Below are 15658 nucleotides of genomic sequence, written 5' to 3'. Positions count from 1 at the left end.
AATGTTCTAATTTTAATTAATTGACCACTTACCTTTTAAAATGAAGTCCTTACGCCTGTTTTTTTAATGTGTAAAATGTAGAGGCATTCACGCACGGAAAAACCTGTATAAAAAAAAAAGAGGAAGTTCAACGCGCATGTGCAGACTCCTGCACGTACGCGTTTGACCTCTGAACTCCTTGGTTCAGAGGATCGGAAATGCCGGTTTCCCGCACATGCGTAGTGCATGCAAGAAACCGGCACTTCCATCGGGTCCACGCGTGAGTACTCCGTCCGTACTCATGCGTTGGGACCTGAATTTCTGGGCCATCAATTTAAATTTTAGAATATAAAATTATTTTTTTCAAACGGGGCTAAAAATAAACTTACCTTGCTTTAAAGTATTTAAAAATAATAAACCTGTGGAAAAAATGTTGTAATTTTAATTAATTCACCACTTACCTTGTAAAAAGCAGGCCTTACGCCTGCTTTTTAAATGTGTAAATTCTGCAGGCTTACCCTCCTGGGAAAACCTGTTTTAAAAAAAAAAAAACCTAAGTTCGATGCGCACGCGCAGCCTCCCCTGCGCAAGCGTTCGACCTCTGAACCTCTTCGTTCAGAGGAACGGAAGTGCCGGTTTCCCGTGCATGCAGGAAACCGGCACTTCCATCGGGCCCACGGGTGAGTACCCCGTGCGTACTCACCCGTGGAGACCTGAATTTCTGGGCCATTATTGTACAGGTTTCACTTCACTTCCTCACTCCTCAAACAGAATCCAGTTAAAATGCAGAAATTTCAATATTTAGGGTTATTATGCCTGAAACCCCACAATTCATTATCAGCAACAAGCTGGTGCTTTTGAATCTAAAATTATCTTTGACACGTGCTGCCTTCACGTCCTATTTAGAAAATGGCACTCCCTCTCTCGAAGCCACCTGCTCCTTCCCATTTCCTACGCACAGCCCACGTGTCTGTGACGGCCCAGTCAGAGAGCCACACCTATTGGAATCCCATCCAAAGATCACAGATCTGCTTTTGAGGTATGGAAGATCCACATGTAGTTTGTGAGCCACATATTAGCCACTGCTGGCATTGTATCTCATTGAAGTAAAGTGGTAGAACAAATTTTTTGACAGTAATTTTTCATTTTTGGGGGGGTTATTTTATTCCTATTTCCATGATAATTTTTTTAATTTCTCTTGTAAAGGTGATCTATTAGGGGCACACTTCTTTCTTGATAGTATAACTCAAAAATGCATTTTTAGAAATTCTATTATAATTGAAGAAAAAAAATACCATGAGAGTTTGGGTAAGTGGAAATGAATTTAAAAAGTGTTTATACATGTTTGGTAAGGATCTCAGATGTATATGAATGGTGAGCACCTCGCTGAAATTACATCCTGGAAATGCTGAATTTGGTGATGAATCATATTTTTAGGTTGTAATGTGTGAATAGATTTTCAAAGGGCCAATAAATAGTGAAGTGTAAGTATTTTTATACAGCAAGATGCAGTTGTAATCTGTTTCTGTAAATACATAAATAGCCTGAATAAATGTAATTGCATCTAAATCTTCATATGAGTAGTCTGTCATAAAGGCTTTACTAAAATTGCCTTAATAAAGATGTGGGTCTTACCGTTCCATGGTGCTGCAACATCTGGCATCATTATTGTAAACTTTTGATCAGAGCATACACTAAAGTGAAAATCAATTTGTGCATCAGCATGCTACAGTCCTCTGACTCGATCTTACCAAATCACAGTTAATGGTTTAAAAAAAATGAGCTGCGAAAACTGCTGAGGTTATTTAGCTTATCAAAAAATGTTTAGTCGTAGTAAGCTCTCATTTTTGTTGTGTGCCTCCAACCCTATGCTGAACCCTGTGCTCTTACAGTAGAAATGTGTTAGCTTTGTTCAATTCGATTTTTAGCAGCAACAGGGGTTGCAAGCTGTGACAGAGCTGTGCTATTGGATTTCTGCAATTCATTTGGCTCCACGAACTGTAATTGCACTTATGTCTTGCAAGGCTTTTTTAGCCTGAGGCAGGACTGGAGCAGGAAAACAAATTGGCAGGGTTACAGTAAGAGTGGAGCCGAATGAAAGGCGCACATTATCAGTCTACAGGCTGTGCTATTCTGCCAGGAAGTTTTAGTTAATTTACAAATAAAACTCCGCTTTTGAGGAAGAGCACACTATAGCCCAAACAAAAGGGTTGGTCAGACTTCAGAGTGACTGAATAACAGGGCTATCATGCCTACTTGACAGCAGGAATTTTTCAATCAAATTGACGACTCCATTCTTGAGCCAGCTGGCTTTATAATGCAATTAACACAAGGAAGGTCAGGCTGTTGGGCACAGCGCCTTGACCAGTGTCATCAGTGGTGTGCTAGCCATCCGGCTCACAGCCTGTAAAATAGCTACAGCTACAATTCACATGAGTAACTGGGTTGTGCGGCACACATCTAATTAGCCAAGGATTCAGTTGTTTTCTTAAGACAACAGAATCAAGTGTTTCTTGGGGTTGGCTGTCTGTATCATACATTATTATTCACGAAAGAGAATCAGCAATTTTTTTTAAATAAGGTCAGCATAAGGTGAATGCTGCGAGATTATAAGGTGACTGAAGCCGTATATCTATTTTCTTTATTGAAAGTAGAAATTGGGTGACTGAACAGCTAATCTCAGCGAGGCAGTGATGTTGATGCTATGTTAGTCTCAGCATCCCTAGACTAGAAGGAGAAAGAAAATCGAGCAAAGTTCTTATGCTCAATAACTATCCAATATATTTGCTGGAAGTGCATAAGTGTGCTCGGGGTCATAAAGTGGTACCATGGCTGTAATTTATTAGCTCATGGGATGTGGGCGTCGCTGGCAAGGCCAGCATTTATTGCCCATCCCTAATTGCCCTTGAGAAAGTGGCGGTGAGCCGCCGCCTTGAACTGCTGCAGTCCGTGTGGTGAAGGTGTTCCCACAGTGCTGTTACGGAGGGAGTTCCAGGATTTTGACCCAGCAACCATGAAGGAACGGCGATATACTTCCAAGTCAGAATGGTGTGTAACTTGAAGGGGAACTTGATTGTGTTCCCATGCGCCTGCTGCCCTTGTCCTTCTAGGTGGTAGAGGTCGTGGGTTTGGGAAGTGCTGAAGAAGAAGCCTTGGCGAGTCGCTGCAGTGCATCTTGTAGATGGTACACACTGCAGTCACGGTACGCCGCTGGTGGAGGGAGTGAATGCTTAAGGTGGAGGATGGGGTGCCAATCAAGCGGGCTGCTTTGTCCTGGATGGTGTTGAGGTTCTTGAGTGTTGTTGGAGCTGCACTCATCCAGACAAGTGGAGAATATTCCATCACATGCCTGACTTGTACCTTGTAGATGGTGGAAAGGCTTTGGGGAGTTAGGATGCGAGACATTCGCCACAGAATATCCAGCCTCTGACCTGCTCTTGTGGTCACATTATTTACGTGGCTGGTCCAGTTAGGTTTATGGTCAGTGGTAACCCCCAGGATATTGATGGTGGGGGATTCGGCAATGGTAATGCCGTTGAATGTCAAGGGGCGGTGGTTGGACTCTCGCTTGTTGGAGATAGTCATTGTCTGGCACTTGTGTGGTATGAATGTTACTTGCCACTTATCAGCCCAAGCCTAAATGTTGTCCAGGTCTTGCTGCATGTGGGCATGGATTGCTACAATATCTGAGTTGTTGCGAATGGCATTGAGCACTGTGCAGTCATCAGTGAACATCCCCACTTCTGACCTTATGATGGAGGGAAGGTCATTGATGAAGCAGCTGTAGATGGTTGGGCCTAGGACACTGCTCTGAGGAGCTCCTGCAGCGATGTTCTGGGGCTGTGATGATTGACCTTCAACAACCACATCCACTTTCCTTTGTGTTAGGTATGACTCCAGCCAGTGGAGAGTTTTCCCACTCATTCCCATTGACTTCAGTTTTACGAGGGCTCCTTTAAGCCACACGGTCTAATGCTGCTTTGATGTCAAGGGCAGTCGCTCTCACCTCACCTCTGGAATTCAGCTCTTTTGTCCATGTTTGGATCAAGGCTGTAATGAGGTCTGGAACCGAGTAGTCCTGGCAGAACCCAAACTGGGCATCGGTGAGCAGATTATTGGTGAGTAAGTGCCGCTTGATAGCACTGTCGACGACACCTTCCATCACTCTGCTGATGATTGAGAGTAGGCTGATGGGGCGGTAATTGGCCGGATTGGATTTGTCCTGCTTTTTGTGGACAGGACATACCTGGGCAGTTTTCCAGATTGTCAGATAGATGCCAGTGTTGTAGCTGTACTGGAACAGTTTGGCCAGAGGCACGGCTAGTTCTGGAGCACATGTCTTCAGCACGACAGTCGGGATGTTGTCAGGGCCCTTGGCCTTTGCTGTATCCAGTGCACTCAGCCGTTTCTTGATATCACATACAGTGAATCGAATTGGCTGAATACTGGCTTCAGTGATGGTGGGGACCTCAGGAGGAAGCCGATATGGATCATCAACTCGGCACTTCTGGCTGAAGATGGTTGCAAACTCTTCAGCCTTGTCTTTTGCACTCAAGTGCTGGGCTCTGCTATCATTGAGGATGGGGATTTTCGTGGAGCCTCCTCCTCCCATTAATTGTTTAATGGTCCACCACCATTCGTGACTGGATGTGGCAGGACTGCAGAGCTTTGATATGCTCTGTTGATTGTGGGATAGCTTAGCCCTGTCTATAGCATGCTGCTTCCACTGTTTAGCATGCATGTAGTCCTGTGTTGCAGCTTCCCCAGTTGGCACCTCATTTTTAGGTATGCCTGGTGCTGCTCCTGGCATGCTCTTCTACACTCCTTATTGGACCAGGATTGGTCCCCTGGCTTGATGGTAATGGTAGAGTGAGGGAATAGCCAGGCCATGAGGTTACAGATTGTGGTGGAATACAATTCTGCTGCTGCTGATGGCCTACACCGCCTCAAGATGCCCAGTTTTGAGCTGCTAGATCTGTTCTGAATCTATTCCATTTAACACCGTGGTAGTGCCACACAATACAATGGAGGGTGTCCTTAGTGTGAAGACAGGACTTTGTCTCCACAATGCCTGTGCGGTGGTCGCTGATACCAGTGCCGCCACCTCTAGTGGGTCTGTCCTGCTGGTGGGTCAGGACATACCCAGTGCTGGTGATGGAAGAGTCTGGGACATTGGCTGAAAGGTATGATTCTGTGAGTATGACTATGTCGGGCTGTTGCTTGACTAGTCTGTGGGACAGCTCTCCCAATTTTGGTATAAGTCCCCAGATGTTCGTGAGGAGGACTTTGCAGGGTTGCCTGGGCTGGGTGCGCCGTTGGCGTGTCCGTAGCCAGTGCCAAGGTCGATGCCGGGTGGTCGGTCCGGTTTTATTATTATTGTTTTTCGTAGCGGTTTGTTACAACTGAGTGACTTGCTAGGCCATTTCAGAGGGCAGTTAAGAGCCAACCACATTGCTGTGGGTCTGGAGTCACATATAGACCAGACCAGGTAAGGATGGCAGATTTCCTTCCCTAAAGGACATCAGTGAACCAGATGGGTTTTTATGACAATCCGATAGTTTCATGGTCACCATTATTGATACTAGCTTTTTATTCCAGATTTATTTAATTGAATTTAAATTCTCCAGCTGCCGTGGTGGGATTTGAACTCATGCCTCTGGATTACTAGTCCAGTAACATAACCACTATCCTACCGTTCCCGTAATCATCCCATAGTTGAATAACCCATGGACACTCGCGCATTATGAAAAGCCACTAGATGCCAGAAGGTTGCTGCTCGTGGATCGATACCTCCACATGTATCACCCTATTCAGTGATGGAGCGATTAAAAAATGGAAGTGAAAAAACAAAATGGTTGATTGGTGTGTTGCGTATCATGATTAAATCAGCATCCACGCACTTGTGCAATGTCGTCATTGTACTGCCAATGTCATTTTGATGCTATTGCTACTGGAAAAATTAGCTTGCTGCCAGCACCAGAGTTTGCATATTTACCTAAATTGGCTGGAGATCAACACAGGTTTTTTGAGGATTTGTATAATAAAGTACAATGTTCATGTGAGTTGAAAATAAAATCCAGGCACCACTGGGTTGCTGTGCTAAATTGCTAATTAGGGTGCACTCCAAATATTTTTAACCGTATGCGCAAAGTAATCCGGGATAGTGGGCCTCAGAGTTACCGTCATCTGCACTAATTCTCTCCGGCTGGCAGCCAAATAACACTTTCAGGCTACAATTACAAATCAGGTTTATTGAGAAAATAAATTAGTAGAAGCAAAAGGCGAACAACAGCAGATGAATAAATCACAATGTTACTTAGCTTACAGAACCTGTTACAAAGCAGTAACAAAAAAATTGAAGTTCTGGCACAGTCTCCAATTTTACCCTGGACCTGTGTGTGTGATGCAAATTTTTTCATGAGACCAGACTCTCAGTTCTTTGTTAATCTCCACCCTTGTAGCAAGAAGAATAACTGCCGAACTGTGAAAAGGCTCCAGTATATATTTCTCTGATCAGGTGGGCTCTAAGCATTGAACTGCCAGTCAATAGCAGCATCAGATACCTTTTGGCTGAAATTACTGTTACCCCCTGTAGATTCAGCAGTCCTAACCAATTAGCTCTGTCTCCTCGCAGCTCAGTAATCAAGTTTTCAAACAAATCCGTTTTTCTGGACAGAACGCAGGAACAGCTACCTGCTTGTCTACCACCTCTTAACTGATTAATTGCCAGATCAAACAGCCTGGTTTATTTGTTGCAGACCATTTTGTTTTTTTATTTCCAGCATTCTTTTGTAAGCAATAAAGTGTGAGAGCTTGCATTTTTAATAACTTGCCTATAACCATGCATATTTTTCACATGTAATAAATCATCAGAGAAGAAGAATAACTGAAAGTCACACTATATATGTGAGCCATAGATGATGGGAGACCTGATCCAGATAATATGTGTATTCCATCTTGTCTGGGTGCTCCTAGCCATGCAGTAACCAATTTAAAGCAATCATAATTGAGACCAGACACAGACTCCAATAAAGGAATATTAAAAATATAATTTTTTTGATTCTAAGTGAGACAGATTTCTAAACAAAAAATGTGAGAAGTATGAAATAGAGCGGTTAAAGCTGGTTTAGCCTTTTTAATTTATGATATATAAACTACTGCAGTTGTCTAGGAATATTCATATTTCTGTTGTGTTCTATAATCATACTGATCTTTTGTTTTCAAGATTTCAATACCTCATGTAGAGTGAATATTACCAAAATACTATTTGCATCATTGAATGCTTTGAGTAAAACCATCTCCAAGTTTACAAAAAGAATCGCCAAAATTATGTGTAATTAAGAAAATAAGAAAAATATTTTCCGTCCATGCAAATTAATCTGAAAACACATTCTTATAAATATTGTAGAATTTGTTATTCTTTACAAACATATCAAACTAAATAATTCAGACAGACTAATTGGAAAAGGTTTTCACCTTTTAATATTATAAAAATTATAGCCATTGAGGTGAATTAATTAAATTTATAGATATTGACCTTGTAATAAGGCACTGATATCACTACACTACAATTAATCAAGAACCAATTTACCATTGCAGCTTCGTCACCTGGGAAATGACGAAGTTCACATCATCTGGTCTGAGCACACAAGGGACTACCGCAGGGGCATCATTCCTACAGATTTTGGCGATGTCTTAATCATCATCTATCCAATGAAAAATTGCATGTTCTACATTCAAATTTTAAAGAAGCCGGAAGTAAGTATAATTTCACTCTGGTTTGTTGAAAGCTGTATTATATTGTACAATGTGCTTCTTTTAATCCCTGTTAAATCACCAGGCCATGTTATTCTGGCAGGATATTTCCTGATTAATTTATAAGTAAAAGTAAAGTTTGATGGAGTGCACTGCCGCATAAAACAAGGGCTGGCGAGGAATCAAGAGCTACAATTCTTGGAGAATCATAGAATTTTTCACCACAGAAGGAAGCCATTCGGACCATTGTACCTGTACCAGCTCTCTGAAAGAGCTATCCACTTCCTCCCATTCTCCTTTGTTTTCCCCATGCCGTATTATATTTTTCTTTTTCAAATATTTGTCCACTTAGCTTTCAAAAGCTGTTCTGAATGCTGCTTCCACCACTGTTTCTGCTAGTGTATTCTATATCCCAATGACCCTCTACGTTTAACAAAAAATCTCCTAACACCCCCCCCCCCCTTTCTTCTCCTGATGATGATCTTAAATTCATGCCTTCTAGTTACTGACTCACTGACCAGTGGAAAATCTTCGATAAATAAAACACCTTTATCAGATCTACTCTTAATTTTTGGTCTAATTAAAAGAGCCTTAATTTCTCTCAACTCTCCTCATAACTAAAGCCTCTCATTCCTGGTATTTTTTAGCATTCCATGCAGAAGCGATTCACTATCAACACTTGAGTGCTGCAGTTTCAGGATTTTATATAGCCATTTCTCTTTCAACAATTTCACAGCAGTTCCCAGAAATGGACTGTGCCCCCTTTGATTTGGAAGCTGCCTCTTCAGTAATCTGCCCATTAAAGTTGCATGATCCAAAGCGTCAACAATCATCCTATTTTCAGTAATCTGTATATGCAATTACAGGTAAATCCAATTTTGTACTACATTTATCTTGGTCAGAAATAGCAGACATTGCATTTAGATAAACTGATTACTAATGTTTATTTACAAGTTAAATAGAACTAAGAACACAGAACAATTCAGCACAGTGCTAGAGTGCACAACTATAGAATGTAAAAACAACTAGAAAAGTCTGGCATGGATTACTTTCTTGGTTCCTAATTCCCCTTCATAAGTGTTGACATATAAACAGCAAGGTGAAATTCTTGATGTGTTAAATGGGAGTAAAAATCCTTGAGTTTTTAGCACATTCAATAATGCACAACCGTACTTGATGTTCTTTCTGGAACCCAGTCCAAAATACCTGCACAATGCTGCACTACTAGTTAAACAGCTCTATAACTATTATAAATTGTGTTCTTTGGGCAAGTGCAGCTGGGAAAAATGAAGGAACAGCACAGACAGCGGATACCACAATTTTCCAACCCCATATAGAATTGCTCTATATGGGGCAGACGGACAGCCCATTAAGAACTAGCGGGTCACACGCAGTCAGGAGAACAGGGGCCCACACCTGCTTTGTACAACTTGATTTGTCATAATGCTGGAGAGAAAGGGCAATGCACTAATCCTATCCTTCACAACAAACTGTCTCCTCAAATCCACTTCCCCCATCTCTATGCCATTAGCTCCAACACCTATTTGGTATCTTCATCTCTAATACTGAGGCCATCTACACAGCCACCTTAACTACAATTGCCTGCCTCTCCACACCTGCTCCTGACCATGCTCTGCTCCTTAGTCATCCTAGCTCCCAAACCACCCTCACTGTGCAGCTTCACATCCTATCTTCCCACTCTGTTCTTCCTCTTCAACAAAAACAACAACTTGCATTTATAAAGCGCCTTTAACATAGTGAAACATTCCAAGGTGCTTCATGGGAGTGTTACCGTGCCATATTAGGACAGATGACTAAGAGGTAGGTTTTAAGGAATGTCTTAAAGGGGGAGAGAGAGGTGAAGAGGTTTATGGAGGGAATTCGAGAGTTTAGGGCCTAGGCAGCTGAAAGCACAGCCACCAATGGTGGAGCAATTACAATAGGACAGAATTGGAGGAGCGCAGAGATCTCAAAGGGTTGTAGGGCTGAAGGAGGTTACAGAAATAGTGAGGGGAGAGGCCATGGAGGGATTTGAAAACAAGGATGAGAATTTTAAAATTCATCACTTCCCTGATCTCTCCAAGCTCATCTCTTCCGTGAAACTCCTCTCCTGCTCCTTCAATACCCTCCCAACTCCTGATCACTCGAGTACCTTTCCTGGCTCATAGGCTTGCTAGCATGGTTAATTGCTCTTTTTGCTCAGGCACTGCCTGCCACCTTCCTTTCTTAACTGCTGCCATTAGCCCCTCCACAAAAAGCCTATCCTTAACCTGTCTATTCTCTTAACTACTCCCCCATCTTTAACCTCCCTTTCCTCTCAAGTCTTTGAATATATCATTGCCTCGCAGCTCCATGCCCACGTCTCCCACCATTCTCTATTTTAACCTGCTTTCCGCCCTGCTCACAAATCCAAGTCAAAGTCAATGTTGGGAATGTGAATTTTCTAATATTATAGATAAAGTCTGCAATCCTGCACCTGTATGCCAAGAATGAGTTCAACATGCAGTCAAACACTGAAGGTTTATTAATGGTTAAATGAACCAATGTACTCACGCCCAATGTCAAGATTACATAAAATGCAGTCACGGAAGATACACACATTACAGCCAGTTAGGCTCAACCTGTCAGATGCCTCCCTTCTTCATCTCCCAAACTCTCATTACAATGGTATTACTTTTAAGATTAGAACTATCCAAAGCTATTTTATATGATGACAGTTACAGATTCTTTGACATTCTACACATACTGCCTGTCAGCTACATTTTTTTAATTTTAAGATTATAGCTACAGAACTAAAGATGAAAGCAATATAAGTGACTATTTTGCATAAATTGGATTTCTTAACTATTTCTCAGTCAATCTGTGTGCCTGCGATTGTGGCACATTGTTCATCCTTATTCTCCTTTACCTCTCTGCAGCATTCAACATAGCTGACCACTACCTCTCCTCCGTGGTCCAGTTTAGTGGGACAGACCTTGTGTGGCTCCATTCCCACCTGTCCCAACGCAGGTAGTGCATTTCCTGCAACTGCTTCTTCTGCCATGCATAGTTCCTCGAGGGTCTGTCCTTGGCCCAAGCTCTTCGCCATTTATGTGCTGACACTTGGTGACCACATCCTTTGGCGTGGGGTCACCCCTGATATGTATGCTGAAGGCATGTGGCTCTCCCTCTCCACCACTTCCCTCAACACCTCTGTACTGTTCTACTGCCTATCTGATATTAATTTGAGGATGAGCCAGAATTTGGCTCCACTGCACTCCAAGAAATTGAAGGCATCAGTTTTGGTCCCTGCCAAAATTTCTATCGTCTTCCCAGTTGCTCACCCAAGTTGAACTAAACTGCCTACCATCTTGGTATCCTATTTGAACTAGAGCTGAGCTTCAAATCTCACATTCAATCCATCACCAAGATTGCAACATCGCCCACCTCTGTCCCAAGTTCACTCTCACCACCCTTATCAATGCCTTTATCACCTCTGGACCTGTTTCTACCAGTGGCTCTTTGTTTTCCTCCTAATATTCATCTTCTGTAGTCCCAACTCACTCAAAAATTCTGCTGCCCATATCCTGTCCTGCAGTAAGCTCCACTTGTCCATCACCTCTGTCCACGCTGAGTGGCCCTCGCTCACCATCCCCCAATGCACTGAATTTCAAATAATTTGTTCTCGTCTACAATTTCCTCCATTGATTCACCCACCTTAACTCTACAATCATGCCTTCTGACTGCAGCCTTTTGCTCCTCCTCTTCAATGTTGGTGGCAGACCGTTTAGCCATCTTGGCCCTAGCCCTACCCTCTAAAACTACCTTCCTAAACACCCACAGCTCTCTACCTCTCCTTCTGCTTTTAAAAGTCTTCTCCAAACCTATCCCTTTGACTAAGCTTTCAGTTACTTCTCCTAACTATACATATGTTTCTTTCTCTGTGAGCGCTTTCAATGTTTTTCTACATTAATAGCAGTGTAAGGCTCTTTCCACAGTTATGCTGCGCAATATACACCACATGACTCCTGATCTCCAGACCATATTGTGAGGCAGTCCAGTATGGTCCAAACAATGGAATATATTTAAACATGCCATGCGTCTGCTCAATAAGTTTATGCCTCCATTGTAAAGTATTTGCAGTGGGGTAGGGGATGCGTAGCGTGCCATACACCATGTTTTGAGTGGGTAGCTCATACCTCCAAGGAATCAACAATTGAAATCATTGTCACTCCAGAAGTAGTGGGGAACCCATGATTCCTTTAAGATATGGGCTCCGTTGGCAGTCCCTGGAAATCATGTATTAACATGCAGAATTGGTGGTGGTCACAGACAATTTAAATGTTCGTAGAGTGATGTCCTTTTCTGTTGATGAATGACGTGGAATGCTGCCCAGGTGTTTGAATGGCCAACATGGATGCAGTCCATAGATATACCACGTTTTTCAAAAAATCCTGTGGATCCCTGTACTGAATGTAAAATGGTGCACCTGTGACCTTGGTTATGTACTAGTGGACTGCAAACTGGCTGATCCTTGCCAAGTCGCCTGCTGTTGCCCAGAAGTAGTCCCTGGCAAAAAGTTCAGTTCTGTTGTCCCTTTTACAGCTATTGTCGGCATTGTGTTTATGATGTTTCATGGTCGCAGATCTGGTTCCAAGACATGGCATAATTCAAAAGTACTTTTCTTAATGAAGCGTAGTCTCCTCAAAAATTACTCCTCAGTGAGTTTGAGGTAACTTTGGCATCTGCACTAGTTGAGCCCTTGGAGTTCTGGCTGTCCACTGATGCTGCCCCTCCTTGTCCAACATGTCTAATACAGTAAACTCTTGTTTAAACAGCACTTCATCATCCGGAACTCTTTAATAACCGGCAAAATAGATAACCGGTAATCTTGCCGAATCCATCCATTTTTCGTTTTTACGAGTCCAAATTTCCCGCGGTGGCCGAGTTAGTCAGTGGTTTTTATTTTTTTTGTGTTAAAAATTGCCTACCTCTCTGTTATCCGGGATTTTTCATCAACCGGCACCATCCAATCCCGTAGGTGCCGGATACAAAAGAGTTTACTGTATAATGAGACTTGTTGTTACACCCGTGTGCAGACTGAAACAGTTGAGGCACTCTATTTAGTGTCTGCTGCTTTGCGCCATGCTGGACGTATGCTAATTCTCTCTTCTATATTAATGTTATTTTCACAGAAGGTGTTATCAATATGATGCAGGCTGAAAGGGAAACGTGAGCTAATTTGCAAGTTGTTACTTTAGTTGGTGCTCAACAAGCCAACAATCCATTAGTCCCCTGAGGAATCACTAATGCGCCATGTGTGCAAATGCACCAAATTGCTACACGTGACACTAGTTAGAACATGCGCGGGTTCTACTGAACAGGGGAATTTCACCCTCCATGTTTCTGAACTCTTCCCATTATCTCATCATTGTTTTTAAAAAAAAAAAAAATGTCCTTGAAAGTTTACTGCAAAATCAATCTGCTTTCTCTCTGCAGTGCACACTTCAGTGGTTTGAGAATTTCGGGAACTGACCCCCACTTTTTGGAAGCTGCTGTTTTATTTATTTTTTTATCCAAACTTTTAATTTGAAGTTGAGTAATCAGACAAAATATGATATCAAATTAATTTGGAGCTTGACAAAAATTCACACGATCCTATCAAAACATCCATTTGTCTCAGAAGGTTCACTTAAATCACAAGTTGTACAAACACTCGTGAACAACCAGTTAACGTTTTCATATAACAAGATTCCCTATGTGGCCATTAGCAATTTAACACAGCAACCCAGCGGTGTCTGGATTTTATTTTCAACTCACATGAGCAAATTTGATATATTTGTGACATTACACCATTCCACATAGTTCCATTTTGCTCTCTCCATAAGAGTTGAGTCATTGCTACAGATTCTGCCTGTCAATGATGCTAAAGTGCACCTCTGGGAAAAATTGGGACACTAACCCTTAGATAATGTTGAAAAAATGGCAGTAACAATGCTGAATCTTCAATTTATTTTACATATGCTTCCTCCAATAAAAATTCATCTTTTACTTTACACATTCAGTTATCCACTAGCTTTGTCAACATCATTTAACTTGTTGGTGCTTTTCTATAGATCTTTGAGATGTTTTTCAAACCTCAGGAAAGCAAAATCAGTTTACCACATACATTTAACCTCTGCAGAACAATAGGTATTGCAGCTCCAATATGAAAAGCTAAATGAAGCCCTGACACAATGGGAGGGAGCGGGGGAGCTGTTTTGAGGTCGGGAAACCATGAAGAGCGGGTTTTCTTTGGGTCTTGCCAAATTAGCTGGCTGGCTGTCAGGTGGGTAGGCCTTCGGCACCAGGCCGCAGTCGAGGTCGAGGAGTAGCAAGGAGGTAGGGAGGGATCAGGGGCCGGTGGGGGGGAAGAAATCGGGGTGGGGGATGTTAGGGTGACCTCGGGTTGGGGGGGGCAGTGAGATTGAAGGCCTCGGGTTTGGGGAGGCCTTGGTTTGGGGGGGGCAGTGAGATTGGAGGCCTCAGGTGGGTGGAGGGGGGGAGATTGGAGGCCTCGGGTGGGTTGAGGAAGATTGGAGGCCTTGGGTTGGTTGAGGGGGGAGATTGGAGGCCTCGGGTGGGTTGAGGGGGGAGATTGGAGGCCTCAGGTGGGTTGTGGGGGTGGGGGAGATTGGAGGCCTCGGGTGGGTTGAGGGGGGAGATTGGAGGCCTCGGGTGGGTTGAGGGGGGAGATTGGAGGCCTCGGGTGGGTTGAGGGGGGAGATTGGAGGCCTTGGGTTGGTTGAGGGGGGTGATTGGAGGCCTCGGGTGGGTTGAGGGGGGAGATTGGAGGCCTCAGGTGGGTTGTGGGGGTGGGGGAGATTGGAGGCCTCGGGTGGGTTGAGGGGGGAGATTGGAGGCCTCGGGTGGGTTGAGGGGGGAGATTGGAGGCCTCGGGTGGGTTGAGGGGGGAGATTGGAGGCCTCAGGTGGGTTGTGGGGGTGGGGGAGATTGGAGGCCTCGGGTGGGTTGAGGGGGGAGATTGGAGGCCTCGGGTGGGTTGAGGGGGGAGATTGGAGGCCTCGGGTGGGTTGAGGGGGGAGATTGGAGGCCTCGGGTGGGTTGAGGGGGGAGATTGGAGGCCTCGGGTGGGTTGAGGGGGGAGATTGGAGGCCTCAGGTGGGTGGGGGGGGTGAGATTGGAGGCCTGTTGGGGGGGGGGGGAGGAGATTGGAGGCCTCGGGTGGGTTGTTGGGGGGGGGGGGAGATTGGAGGCCTCAGGTGGGTTGGGGGGGGGGGAGATTGGAGACCTCAGGTGGGTGGGGGGGGGAGATTGGAGGCCTGTGGGGGGGGGGGAGGAGATTGGAGGCCTCAGGTGGGTTGAGGGGGGGGATTGGAGGCCTCAGGTGGGTTGAGGGGGGAGATTGGAGGCCTCAGGTGGCGGGGGGGGGAGATTGGAGGTCTGTGCGGGGGGGGGGGAGATTGGAAGCCTCAGGTGGGTTGACGGGGAGATTGGAGGCCTCGGGTGGGTTGAGGGGGGAGATTGGAGGCCTCTGGTGGGTTGAAGGGGGGATTGGAGGCCTCCGGTGGGTTGAGGGGGGGATTGGATGCCTCAGGTGGGTTGCGGGGGGGGAGATTGGAGGCCTCAGGTGGGTGCGGGGGGGGAGATTGGAGGCCTCAGGTGGGTGCGGGGGGGGAGATTGGAGGCCTCAGGTGGGTGCGGGGGGGAGATTGGAGGCCTGCGGGGGGGGGGCGAGATTGGAGGCCTCAGGTGGGCGGGGGGGATTGGAGGCCTCAGGTGGGTGGGGGATTGGAGGCCTCAGGTGGGTGGGGGGGATTGGAGGCCTCAGGTGGGTGGGGGGGTGATTGGAGGCCTCAGGTGGGGTGGGGGTGGAGATTGGAGGCCTCAGGTGGCGGGGGGGAGATTGGAGGCCTCAGGTGGGTGGGGGGGGTGATTGGAGGCC

At 44.9% G+C, this 15658-nt stretch overlaps 1 protein-coding gene across 1 annotated transcript in view; it reads left to right on the top strand.

The window, feature by feature from the left end:
- ralgapa2 (Ral GTPase activating protein catalytic subunit alpha 2) overlaps nt 1-15658 on the top strand; it is a 400978-nt gene that overhangs the window by 135424 nt on the left and 249896 nt on the right. Inside the window, exon 17 of the mRNA XM_085977825.1 lies at nt 7579-7737. Coding sequence (XP_085833951.1) covers nt 7579-7737 — 159 coding nt within the window. The remainder of the gene's footprint in view (nt 1-7578; nt 7738-15658) is intronic.

This window comes from Somniosus microcephalus, chromosome 3 (assembly GCF_052327205.1).
Source record: "Somniosus microcephalus isolate GS21.2 chromosome 3, FLI_Smic_1.0, whole genome shotgun sequence".
In the NCBI taxonomy this organism is placed as follows: domain Eukaryota; kingdom Metazoa; phylum Chordata; class Chondrichthyes; order Squaliformes; family Somniosidae; genus Somniosus; species Somniosus microcephalus.
The sequence above is the reverse complement of the archived record's forward strand: the minus strand, read 5'-3'. Positions and strand labels throughout refer to the sequence as shown.